Source organism: Bombus bifarius, unplaced genomic scaffold (assembly GCF_011952205.1).
Source record: "Bombus bifarius isolate JDL3187 unplaced genomic scaffold, Bbif_JDL3187 scf7180000008006, whole genome shotgun sequence".
Taxonomy (NCBI): Eukaryota; Metazoa; Arthropoda; class Insecta; order Hymenoptera; family Apidae; genus Bombus; species Bombus bifarius.
Genome location: NW_022884384.1, coordinates 2,046,522 through 2,060,915, shown reverse-complemented (window position 1 = coordinate 2,060,915; position 14,394 = coordinate 2,046,522). Strand labels below are relative to the sequence as shown.

General features: G+C 37.1%; 1 protein-coding gene across 2 annotated transcripts in view; it reads left to right on the top strand.

Moving 5' to 3' along the window:
* Positions 1 to 14,394, top strand: part of LOC117206416 (inhibitory POU protein-like) — a 55,088-nt gene that overhangs the window by 36,371 nt on the left and 4,323 nt on the right. The window contains exon 3 of one of the 2 annotated variants that reach the window (XM_033445747.1): positions 11,418 to 11,606. In XM_033445747.1, the coding sequence (XP_033301638.1) occupies positions 11,418 to 11,606 (189 nt within the window). Of the gene's footprint in view, positions 1 to 11,417; positions 11,625 to 14,394 lie in introns of both variants that reach the window. The other variant, XM_033445746.1, reaches the window with a different exon arrangement.

Here is a 14,394-nt window from a genome sequence, read left to right as displayed (position 1 = left end):
TTTTCGTTTGCGAACGGTGGTAGCATTTAAAGTATGGAAATTAAGATTCACGATTTATTTAAACGCATTTGGTATCGCCGCAATCACAAATGATAACGAAACGATCGAATCAAAATTAAATGAAATTAAAAATGATAACGCCACTTGCACGATCAAACACGGTAGAAATTCGGACAGTGTTTGCACCTTACGTTCTTTCTTCCGTCTCTGTTAAACGTCATCGAAGGCATCGGAATGAAATCCATTCGTTGATAAATATTTAAAATATTAATAATGCAAAGCATATATACATATAGATACGATACCCGATCAAAATCGAAATGAGATAACGATGTTGATTAGAGGCGATTAAAATAGAGAGGAAGAGAAACGGAAGCGGGGCGAGTTTGAAGAAGGGAAAGAGAATAACTCCGAACTCTATTGCTTTATTTTATACGAAATACTGCATAATATTTATGCTTCGCGAAGCCACGTAGTTACGGTGGCTTGGCTGACATAAACTCGCTAACTCCTGGTTACGATTATGGCCAGTAGTAAATTGATTATTTAGATATACGATGAGGTGGTGCGAGATAGTTTGAGTGCCGTAAAAAGAGCCACGCGTCGCTTACGTTTCCCGCAAATGGAACAAACGCTCGTGTCTCCGACAAGTAGCGTGTAACTAGCGTTCGTGGTTTGAAAATGCTACCGAGCACCGAATAGCTATCATCGAATCACGCGAATTATCGTTTTCGAAACGTTACGCGGAGAAGTATGCGAGCTATATTTTCTACGCTTGTTTCGTTTCTACTTCGTCTAGTTTCGTAAAATGACATATCTGTCGCATATCTTCGATTTGTCGGAAAAGCGACGTATCCGAAGATTCGTAAATCGAGTCAAATAATTTTGAGATATCCGTAGAAATAAATGTCTGTCGATTTCGACGCATCTCGCGATATTCACCTGTTTCGGAGAATGCTGCGTCGCCAATAGCAGAAATCATCAATTCCTCGACGGCCAACAGGCTTTTGGTTCGGCTATGAGCGACGATGCTCTTTCAGACGTACTCGCGAATGTTATCTGTTAACGTTAAAAGTTACTCGTTATAACAATCATATATATACACACAAGCAGGTACGTATCTTCTAAAAATCACCGCTTGAGTAGAAATCACCAACAGCAAGTCCATAATTTCATACCTATTTCTCGTTAACCCTTCATCTACCTCCGCGATTGAACCAGCAACGCGTTCGCCTATCTATTTATACGCATACATGCATATTAATGCCGCCATGTACATCTGTTGGGGCATGGATAGCCCGATACATGGACAAGTTGCGACCAACGTCCAGCTACTTTGCACCGCAATCTCGCGTGTCGCAATATTTCATGTCGCAATCTCCAAGCATTTATCGAGTGATAATTTACAATACAATACGCGGCGTTTCGCTCGGCTTCCATCAATAATACACGGTTAATTGCGTTATCCAATGAACGAGATGAATTATTAGCGAGCGGGTACCGAATAAAGCTGCGGCGACTGGTTGCGCGACCGATCGCGGCAGACACCGTACCGGAGCTTCCTGCAGGTAAATATCGAGCGACGTTATAAATTTGGATCGTTTCTAAATCGATGAGGACGAAGCTCGTCCGCTCGTCGCCGCGCCATGGCCAGGTCGAGTCGCGTCTGTGTCGACTATAACTGTGACTGTGACTGTGACAAGTGAAACCGAATTTGATCGAGATTATTCGGGACGCCAGAGGAGGACGAAGATAATATCCTTCTCCGGATTACTCTAGACTCTAGACTCTAGTCTCTAGACTCTAGACCGTAGACTCTAGACAAACGCTACTCCGACATGCAAGTGTTAATTCGTACAGTCTGCTCGTTTTCGCGCGGGACGTCAGATTTTCTGGAAGAATTTAATTATTCATACGTCAGACTGCTTCGCGATGTAGGTTATCGAACGGAAATAACGTAATTGTCCCATTTCGCGATATCCGTTGGCCGACAGTGCACGAACGGTGCTGTTTTTAGAATCGAGTTGCAGCATCGTTAATCGTCTTTCTTCGTTCGTCGCTGGTCTTCTTCTTGCTCTCAATTACGGAATCGTAAACAAGCGAAAATGACATATCGTTGTTTAGGACTCGTTCGTTTCGTAAGATTTCGAAGAGAATTTGATTACTGTTTCTAACGATAAAACTCGAAGTTTCTTTCACAAATACGATTGTTGGCTGGTTCTCGCCTGCGATAAATACTCCGTCAAGAAATCAGATTAATCTGCGACGAATTATAACGTAACGATATTGTGATGTAAATTAATAAAATCGAGTTAATATTGACAGGTGAAAGTTGATTAAGAGTTCGTATCTTTAACCGAATAGAAAATATGGTAGAATAAACTGGATAAATCGTAGAGAAATTTCGATCGTTTAAAATTATTTATAATCTTTGTAGACGATTTTAATGCTAGTTTATTCGAACAACAGACTCGACTTCAGCGAGTTTATTAACAGAAAATGTACAAGATAAGATGTAGCTTTTACAGTAGTCTGTACGTATTAAAACTTTGTTATTTACAATTACGTTATAATTACGTTGTAAACAATCGATCGAATAAATAAATTTCAACGCATAATTGGATTTTTTTCTATTATACTTTCGTCTAACGAAACGTGTCTATTATACTTTCGGTAGCTTAGGAGTATAATGACAGATAGAACGTGGCAAATTTTCTGACAGGAAAATATTGGTACGAAAGTAACTAAAAAAATATTACACGCCTAAATGTACACAGCTCGAATTCCAATTTCCTAGCATGCACAGTTGGAATTCAATTTCGAAGCAAACAATTAGTCTCGTACGTCGAGCAACTGCGTTACTCTTCTTACAAGTTGTAACCGACTTTTACTTGGAACGCAACTTTCTGGAACGTAGAGCAAGCTTAGTATCGGAATTGGAAACGTTGCTGGAATTTTCTTTCTATTAAAAGCACCAAGGTCCAGTCGTAATATCGTGGCAAATAATCAGCTATTTTTCCAACTGTTGTTTAAACGACTCGTGTGTCACACGTGGCTGAAAAATATTTCATCTCTTTAAAAAATAGGAAATACTCGTCTATTCTCTTCGCAAATCGCTATCTCTCTCATCTTTATCGTCGTTAAATATACTCGTGTTACGATAAAGAAGGTTGAAAGAAAATTGGTAGATTAAAGGACTTGGAGTAAAATCTTACGACACTGACATGAAAAAAATTCTCAGGGCTTATAGAGTATACACATACACATACACACACAGATTACAAGAAGTTATAAAAATGTAGTAGAAAATGAAAACAAATTACATATACGTGGTAACTTAAATGGGTCTTAGAGTAAGGACGAGTAATGATGTTTTATTTGGAGCTAGGTTTAGTTTAGCAAGCAATACTCGATACAAAAAACTGATTACAATATCGTCGTACGTCTTATTATCATACTCGGCTCTCAACTTCCCGATTCATACTCTCCGACTCCTCCACTTACACTCTGCGACTTCTCAACTGACACACTGCGACTTCTCAACTCACATTCCGGCCGTTCTAGCATCCCTTTGTCTTTTCTTAGGCCCACCACGCACGTGTTCCGCAGACGCTCGTTGCCAGGGTCACGTAGGCCTTTCTACAAAACTATACAATTGAAAAGACCGACGACACATTGATGGACCCGACGGCGCCTCGGCTCTCGCGACATTGTTCATGGTCAACTCGACGTTTCTTAGGCCCTTTTTTTCGATACTACGTATACGTACAACGAAGACTGTATATCTTGTATCTGGCATCGGAAATTTGAAAATCCAGTACCTAGTTTTATAATATTTCATAAATCAATATCGTTACGCGCATCGAAGAGAATTAGGATACGTCTATACGCGCCTCCCGTCACGTGTCGACTTTTGCTCTGTGCCGCCCTGTGAACTGTGAATCTTTGAGACGAGAAAGGAAGGACTGCGCAGGGTTGAGGAAAGACGCGAGAGAGTTTCGGTCTTATTGTCGGGTTTAGGGCTTAGGCGACGCGACGCCGCGTTGCGCCACGCCGATCGTGTACGGCTACGACTACGACTTCACTTTCAGATCATCGTCCGAGCCGACAACATCGAGCGAGATAAAGGTCTCTCTCGTGGCATAGTTCGACGTAGTATCTAGTCCAAGTATCCACTACTTCACGCTCTTTTCCTCGCTAAAACGGTTGAATATTGCAAAGCGTAAAGATTGAAAGAAAAAAATCTAAAAATTACTTTTATCGTTAACATTTTGATGATTGATACAGTGAAATTGGACGAAAGAGTCAATTTTCATTGTATTACGTATTCTCGGCTATTGAATTTTTTATCGTCTTTATTTTAAAGCTCGAGCCTCTATTCGATTGCAGAAGCGCGATGGAAAACAGAACTACATACGTACGTACAATGTACACGCATTATATAGTCATGAATGTGTATGTTATGTTCAACTGCATCGAGTTGTATTCCATTCACCTTAGCATTCTGGCCCGCTTACTTTATTTATGCACTTTATTTCATTTTGACAATGGCGGTTTACTCTTTTTCAATACGAAACACCCTGCATAATAGATAAAATTGGATTGTATCATGGAATGACGGATAGAGTGGTGAAAAACTTTAATGAATATTTGGCCAGAACGTCGGTTATACGGCCACCAATTGCAAAGAATCGGCGAGTTCGTACGTACCTTCGGTCGTAGTATCTAGTTTGCTTGTACATGATTGAAAAACGAAGACAGACGCGAACGCTTAGCTTCTAAATAGCGTCGTGTTCTCTGAAATAAAATATGAATACCGTTTCGCGCGAAACAGTCTTCGGTATATGTTAAGATCGCTATAAGTGCCATGCATCAGAATTGTACTAATTGTATGTTCGTAATAAATGTCTATTATTCCTGAACAAAGGCATATGTGTATTAGGTATCAGCTGTCATCGTAAAATCGAGACGTAAACTCTCGAAAAAAGCACAAATTACCGATATAAAGGCACGAAGAAAAGTACATCGTCGGTGCATAAAAACTTACTTCAGACTCCGAGTAAACGCTATAAAAATTCAAGTGACACATTCGGCAACACCAGAGAATAACAAAGTATGAATTAAGAATAATCATCTTTTAAAACGCTTATAGTATATCAGAAACCTATAAACTACACAAGTATCTTACCAATACCAGCTTAAATTTGGGAAAGAGTAAAGCGAAGTAAGTCTTGGAGAGATTAAAGACAACTTTTTAACGTATAAATTATTTAAAAAAGAACTGTAAACGAAGAAATTGTAATAGCTCCGCTCTAAGAGCTTTTTATTTGAAAAACTGATAATTCCTATAAATTCGGGATAACGAAACTTAGACCGAAGTTAGATCGGAAATATGCAACGAGTCATATAGACTTTTTGGTTTTATTTGAAAGACAACGTTTCGTGTTATTATGCACTGACTACTGACCTAATATCCATCGAGCATTCCACGAACTCTGCGCCACTTCTTTTCACTCGTAAAACGAGAAAAGAAACTAGCTATACTTTGCGATATTTCCTCGAACGTAACTCGAGTCTCCCTGACTCCGTAGACTGTAATCGTAATCGTTTAAAATGGGAGAATTGTAAAGCCTGGTGGTAGATTAAACGGAAAAGGAGGCTGATGTATAATAATACGTCGTCTGGCGTACTACGTTACGAGCTTAATCATTCCCGGTTTCTCGCGAATAAGCTCGAGCAGATAAATTACGCGGACGGCCGTTGGGGCGTGATAATTCAATTGTAATTGGCTAATCTTTAACGTGCCGCCGCTGGAAGACGTATTTAACGGGTGGGTTGGCCGCAGGCAGCTCGGAAAAATGACTCTATTAACCACGAGGACCTACAGAATCGAGCTCGAAGGGGGACTCCGTAGAAACTTTGCTAAACAACTGCACGAGCTGCTAACTAGGCGGCTAACAAGAGCAATCTGTATCCGTTGCTCGGCATAGTCGTCGCTTTTCTCATCCCTGCCCCTAGCTGTCTGGCCAAGTCTTGGAAAAACTACTGCGCGCGTGTGTATTGGCCGTACAGCGCACAATGTACGGTGTAAGAAGAATCGGGAAGGATAGATGGGCCGTTTCTTACTGATACAGTCATTTATCTGAAGAAACGCGTTTCCGTAGAAATTTTACGTAGAATCGTTTAAATTCACGATAGAATCAGCTGTTGAGAGTATCGCGAGCAGGCTGCGACGAAGCAATATTCGATGACAGATCATCGATCAAAGGATAGAATAAACATCTTCCGACGACATTTTTGTAAGATACGAATGTTTAATATACAGGGTGGTTGGTAACTGGTGGTACAAGCGGAAAGGGGGTGATTCTACGCGAAAAAAGAAGTCGAAAATATAGAATAAAATTTTTTTTTTTTTAATTTTTCCATCGAGACAACGATCTACAGTGAGATCCGTTATAACGTACCGCAGGCGTACCGAGCGAAAATTCAAAGTCGATTTTCTCGAAAACAAAGCCTCGAACGAAAAATTTTTATTCTATATTTTCGACTTCTTTTTTCGCGTAGAATCACCCCCTTTCCGCTTGTACCAACAGTTACCAACCACCCTGTATACATAGGTAGATTCGTTATTCTATACTTGCGGAGAAATTATTAATCAAAGTTATAGGTTTTGCGCTTTGTATCTGTACATGTCGTATAGCTACCGATAAGGAAAAGCTAAATAGTATTTTAAAAACTATCTTTTATTCGATTATGATATAATAAATTAACTCATTTGTATTATTATTATATTTGAATATACGAAATTATGAATATTTGACCGTATGTACTCGGTTGTCCTCTCTGAGAAGACGTCGTAAATGTAACAAACAGCTCGGACGTTCTCTTTAAGGGGACATAAAGAGATTACCGGTGATTGTACGGAACAAAATTAGACGAGCTTGAAATTTTTTAAACATATATGTCTCCTCGAAGAGAAGATAAATAAAAAAATGGAAAATATGCCGAACGCAAAGGGCTAATTACACAGATGCGAAGATACATAAATGTACGAACTACATCGTCGTTTTACTTAACAAGAAGAATATTACAATTTAACTGTGGATACGCACCAATATACGAACAACATTTTGATCACACACAAATAAAGTAAATCGTGAAAGAAAACGTCTTGATCGCGATTAACATAATTTTGATAACACGTGATTAACGTTCAAACAGACCATCCCTTACATTCATCACGCGCACACACACATACGTATAACAACTGCGAGGTTAAACTCGCCCCAAATTGGGATTCTTCCTCCGCACTTGAAGAGAAAACGCAATTTGCGATTTATCGTCCTGTTAAAACTTCGTTTAGGTAAAGCATTCGTCTCCATAAGCAATACCATGTATGTAAGTACTTCGTCCTTTGCGTAATAAAGTAATAATGTTTTATGCGATAAAGGATCACGTGCTTATTAATTTCTTTGCAATATTTCTCAAATTTCTATATTTTAACAAACATTTTTTATTCAAAATAACAAACTTTCATTCATTTAAAATGGAAAATTTCTATTTCTATCTCTATATCTATTTCTATTTCTACCTCTATTTCTATTTCTACTTCTACTTCTACTTCTACTTCTATTTCTATTTCTGTCTTTCTTTCGAAATTTCTAATTTACATATCTGCCAATAATAAAATCTATTTGGAAAATAAAATACGTACTAAACTTTAAAAAGTTGTACAAGCGTTTATCTCGTTTTCGATTTATCAAAAATTGCTTGCTACGCAATTGTTTTACGTCATGTATACGCCTTACCTATACACCGACAATATTAAATTTTAACAGAGCAACAAACAATAAGAAATCGTTATTTTAAAGAACTTGCGCCATTCTACAAATACTGACTTTTAATTACTCTCTAGGACCGTCTACGAAGATGAATGCATCATTCGCAGGTTTAAAAGCAAGGTACTCGGCAAATGGCAAATTTACGATACGAGAGGCGAAAAGCACAAGGAAGAAGTTGGAAATTAGAAAAAGTGGCGGTAGTTCAGTAACCTACAGACAGACAGATAGACAGACAGACAGACGGACAGATAGTAGGTACACGTACCCGACAAAGACACAAGGAGTTCATAAATAATCGAAGCGTTGAAGCACGATGGTGGTTTTCGCATGAAACATTGATCGGCCGATGCGGACATTGCAGTTTATAATGAAATAAGTGGATAGTGAATCGTTTTTAACCTCGCTACGCCGAACCTATCTAACTATTGACATTTCAATAACTGTTACGATAATTTGCTCTCGTAAATTTTTAATTACTATTTTCGTGATAAATTTCTTTCGTGCCAAACTGTAGATAAATCGCAAACCGTAAACAGTTTGTGATCCGTGCGTTAACATATCGAAGGGATTTCAATCGTTTCTCGATAAATTAAATCGAATATTCCGACAAATTAAATATCCAACGAATAATTCGAAGCGAAGGAATGGAAAAATGTTCGATATTTCATAAATTACGGAATATTTTGAAAACGCTTGATACTTGATTTTCGATATTTCCCATTACCGAATGAGAAACGACTCGTTGATGGCAATTGGTTGCAACGCAACGGATTCATACAAACTTGATGAAAGCACACGCGCCACGGAGAATTCCCACTAAATTGTTTTGACAATGAATCCTCCTTTATCGATATTTAATAAAGCAATGGCCACGTTTTCCAAGTGATGCAGAGAAATCAATAATGCTATTTGAAGATATTCTATTTTCGAAGTGCGTTGAAAGAAAATCTCGATAAGTAAGACAATTAGAATCGCAAATTCTATACGGATATAGTTGCGAACGTTTCTCAAAAAACAACCACTCGTATGCTATTTGAATTTTTCGTTTCAACTTTCAATTCGAACTTTGAATCGAAACGATGAATTAGAATCGTTTATTTCGAATTTTTAATTAAACGTTACTCCACACGAGCGCGCACAAAATACCATTGTTTATTCCATAAATTAATCTCTACCATCCACCTATCGTAGATTCCTATTTCTAATCAAAGAATTAAAAACGAATAAAAGCATTAAACGTTCAAATCGAGTACTTAAAGCTAGAGATCTTCTTACACAGTTTAATACATGTTGCAGGTTGATTACTTTTACAAAAAAATACGTGTGTCGTATGTGTATCTACATGGTCGATTTTCTAATAAAAGTTTCTTCGTATAAATTTATAGATAAATATCTAGATCTTTAATAAACATAGTGTCGATAAAAAAAGATGCATAGCACCTGTCACGATTGAACGATAAATGGAAAATCTGATCAGATAAATCGTATGAAGCGAAACCTTTCGTATCGAGAAACGAGCTTTTGATGACTTCGCCTTTACAAAAGTTTGGAATTGCATCGCGCTACGGATATTTCGATTTTCCTCGAATAACGTGACAATATTGCTCGTGTGGTAGCCGAACCTTGTAATGTGCCGTGAGTGACAGATGCGGCTGACGCAAAATGTCCCATATAATATCGATTGCCACGACATAGAAGCGTATCTGGACAAAACGAAACCATAAATTCGCGTCACAACTGCTATTAATATGACGTCGGAAAAAGAAATTTCATTAAACCTTTCGGCTCTAGCTACTTAATTATCGTTATTCATCGTAAAGGAAGGAACACTTTTATTATCCGATTCGAAAATGTACACTGATAACGAAATCATATTCTATCGTACGCCTTATGTGTAAAAATTAGACCATTTAAATCTGTATTTATTATCGTATACTCTTTGTTAACAATAAGTTTGAAGGTTGAAAATCTTTTTGATTTGGCTGAAAATCTTCCTCGTGCCATTATTTTAAGCAAAGGTAATAGGAATAGGAAAGATATTATCGCAAGTAAAATCGTTTTTAAAAATTTGGCTAACGTTTGAGCTCTGGATGTCGCTTGTACTTACACGATAGGCATAAAAGTGCAAAAATATTAAGTTACTTGCGCTATCACTAACTATGTTTTTATGGAAGACCTGTTCCTAAACATAGGAACACATAGTCCGACGGACCCTATGGTCTCGTTCAATTTTAGTAACACTTTGACCCTAAAATATTCTGTCCAGCAGCCCCAGCAACACTTGACAGGCAAACGAACACGATTAGCAAATCTCATACGTCACGCGTAACCACTTTTGAAATAACATCAACTTAACCGGCTGAATCGTAATCTAGTATTATGTACGCCCTTATACGTATGTAGCTTTGCTTAATCGTACTATGCTTAAAAATAAACAAAAAATATATAAACATATAAAATGTAAAAATCCAGAACTTACAACGTAGACGATTTGTCGAGTGTAATATCAAAATTTTTTTAAAAATCAAAGAATGATTAAACATTGCCCGATACAATGTCGGCTATTTTGCATCTCTATGAAAATTTATTTGAGAAAAGTAGCTCCTTTTTAAAAAAATGTTTAGTTTCATTAAAAAAATTGAAAAAATTGATAGTTTCATTATGACGAAATGACGCAAGTTAATAACTAGGAAATACCTGTTACTAAGAAATTAGTGTTATTATCGTAATAATAAGGTAATAATTACATTAATCGATATAAAAATTGGTAATTACGCTCGTACATTGTACACTTGAAAAATCCGGCAAAACCTAAATCCAAGTTTCCAGCGCTAAAACTATTTTTAGAATATCGATCGCACGGCCATGTTGAGCACATGGAGTGACCTCTGACTGGGTACTTTTATACAAAAGCACCGCATACTTTTTTCACCAGAAACTGACATTGAGTAGCAACTTTCGACCAGCGCATTGTACAATAAAACCAATTGTCCTCTATCTATCGAACTAAATTTTCAGAACCATGTGCAAAATTCTTACATATCGCCCCCTTGCTACAAAAGTGACACAACTCGAAGATTAGACATATCTTTGAACCGTTACCGTAAAATGTTCTATAAGATAAGAAGAAAGTTTGAAATGCTTCGAGTAGAAGAAAAACGCAATACGTAAAAATAGAACAAAAATTGATATTATTTCACGAACATTTTTATGCCCGATAGGAGGGAAATGAAAGTTCGAAGTTAAATTTTATTAATAAGACGTGTAATATCTTATTACGTTCAAAGACATGTTTTTTAATTATCGTATAATTTTTGTAGAAAAGCTGCGTTATGTATGAAAAGTACCCTTGGTGATACAGCATCTAGTTTACACACCTCGTGAAACTTAGATCTCTGTAAATCGTAGTCCCATTGCCGACGTCGTATCAACGTGACGTTACGAGATACGCTGTAACGATAAGATGCGATATAAATTCGTTTAAGAAGACGAAACGTTTTCTCGAAAATTCTGTTACGTTTGATGCATGATCCCTAATTCTTCAATCAGTGTCACGTGTCGCTTTTAACGTTTCAGGGTGACTTATTCGGGGGACTGAACAGCGGTCTACAAGACGGCTTACTTTCGAGGGCGGAAGCTTTGGCGGCGGATTTGGGAAAACACAACGCGGGCACCCCAATGCCTTTGAAGCACGACCCTGTTTCCGTCTATCATCATGGAACCCACATGCCAACCCCCCATCCAAATAACCGGCCACATCATCAGGTACATTCACACCTCTTTGTGAGTCTGCATTTTTCGCAATACTATACTCGTACCGATTGTTTTTCTTTCAAAATATTAGTTTCGTTGACAAAAGTATGCATTCTCGTTTATTTTCTTATCAACCTTATTATACGATTATGTTCTCGTTATTCTGAATGGTTTGTTGCTATTTCAATACATCGTGTACCTATGTATATGAAAATACGTATGTACAGTCGGTTACAAAAATATTGGAACATCGGTATAATTTTGTCTCTTGAGCTTTATATTTGTGATACGTACGCAATTACTATTTACAAAAATGTATCGAACTGTGTTAGCATATCGACTGTATATCGACCACTTTGATTTGTTGATCGCGCTATCGTTCGTTATTGATTTATCGAGGTTTGAAGTTTAATTCGTTTTCGAGCGTTAATCTCTTATATTTTGTAAACGAATACTATTATTTTTTAAGGACTTAAGATACTTAAGAAAGAACGTAATAACCTATTTCGTGGAACAATTAATTATTTATGATATTTAAGTCAACGCTGAGGCGTGAGAGCTTCTGCCGTTTTCAAGTACGAAGAATTAACATACCTATATCGTATCCGATATGATAACGCACGCTTATAGCGTTAAAGTACAACATTGTAATTTCTATTTACCGTGTTGTACGATAGACTCGTTCTACTCTCCAAATTTCTTATAGTATTTTTACGTAGTAACATTGTAGTAAATTTTATGTATTAAAATAAAAGTGTTGCTAATCCTTTATAAAAGAGGACACCTGAACACCTGATAATAGCAGAGGTATCGGATATCGAGTATAAAAGAACGAATGTCTCTATGTCATTTTCCGAAAGATGACGTAGATACCTACGTAAATAAATATCAGAGAAAAAAAGAAGTTATGGTGTATAATTTCATTTATTACTATTGTTCCTGCCAATAATAATCGCTAATTTTTCTCCTTCTTAACGATAATCCTATTAACGCTTGGCTTTTCTTGATCGGAAATATTTTTCGTACTACGTATTATAATTCGATAAAGACGACGATAAAACGGAGTAAAGTCTGTAGTTACATTCAGACTGGAATGAATTACGAAACGGACTAATTGTATATCGTACGTGGCCTCAGAGGCACGATAATTTGTTAAAACTTAATGTTGTTACCAATGACGAAGTTTATCGGTGAAACAATTATCGTAATGAAGTGTACCGAAACAATAACGTCGACATGCAAAATTCATCGTTTGAGTACGATTATAAAATGCAACGAGTTTCGAGGACGGCTTAAAACCACCGACAATAATTAATTACGCGTAGCAATTAATTGCGATTTATAATTAATCCGACAATTAAAAAATTCAGCCCTACCGATTTTTTATTAACATCTTTCACGATACGAGCAACAGTTTTCATTCCGATACTTTAATCATTGATATTTCCCATAATCCGATACGCGTGAGCAATTGTACACCTTCGAATGTACGATTTTAACGTTTGTTATCGTGAACTATGAACTGATCTATAAAATATATATTTTCCACGTGAAACGATCGCTAAACGCTAAATTTTTCATACGCTAGCAGATAGAATAGTATCAGAGTATAGATATAATATAATTCACGCGTCGTACGCAACGTCAAATCTATGGAAAATACCTGGAAAATCAGCCCTTTGACGTTAGCATTTTTTTCTATTCTTATCGGCAAATAAGAGTAAACAATAAAAATACACGCGACGATAAAACGTCAATTCCCCGTGATATTCAGAATGAAAGATTTAACTAAGCAAGATGCACAAAGATACAAACCCGTATGTTGTACTACACCTATACCTATTGTTTGCAAAATTATAAATAAAAAATTAATCGCTTAGAGAGACAGACGCGCAAAAGTGTTACGAACGTGCCATTAATTCAATTACAATTTGCTCCGTGTCGTTCCGGGGTTTTTATGCTAATACAAGCAATCTGAGGCCGATGAGCGGATGATAGCATGGCAGTAGGGTGAATCAAGCAATGTTCAGCGACCCGGAATGATCTTCTCGAGTTTAGGGGCGTTGCTCGTACGTTATCTCGCCATTGGGACGATTCGTAACACGCTGGGCGTAACGCAATCAATTTTGACAGAATTTCCTTTTCATGTTACCAATCCCACATCGGGTTCGCTGCCGAAATTCCAGTGCGTAAGAAACGTGTTTATCTATGTAACTACTACATAAGCGATTATCTCCTTCTCAATGTCTCGATCATTACCATGATATACGTAATTTCGAGATACGGCAACTTAACGGCCACAATGTATCTATTACACGACGGTCAGTATTCTCGCGATTTGCCTTGTAGCGAATAAAATCGACCGTATTTCGTGAATTTGAGATTAAAAAAATAAAGTCAGAGAATTTTTTAACGATATCCAAAAACGATAATGACGCTGATATATGTATATATGTATGTTGTTATGAGTTACTCAAAGATGTATGAAGTAGGTGTAGTACGATTAAAACACGCATACGTTTTATCTGCCTTTATTTATGCATCGTTTTCCAAATGCGTTTTCCAAATGCAAATGCATATTAAAGCTGAAAAATATATTCGATTGCAATATTGTTATATTCGTAATCTATCCATTATCCGAATGAAATATTTCTGTAAAAACGTTACCGATTAACGTATTCCTGATCGGAATAATACATTTTTATAACAGCTTCCATAGAGTTCTCTATCTCGTTGCTTATGCTTTTGCGTTAAAATCTTCCAAAGGCTTTATCTACGCGTTAGAAATATCTTACGCGTA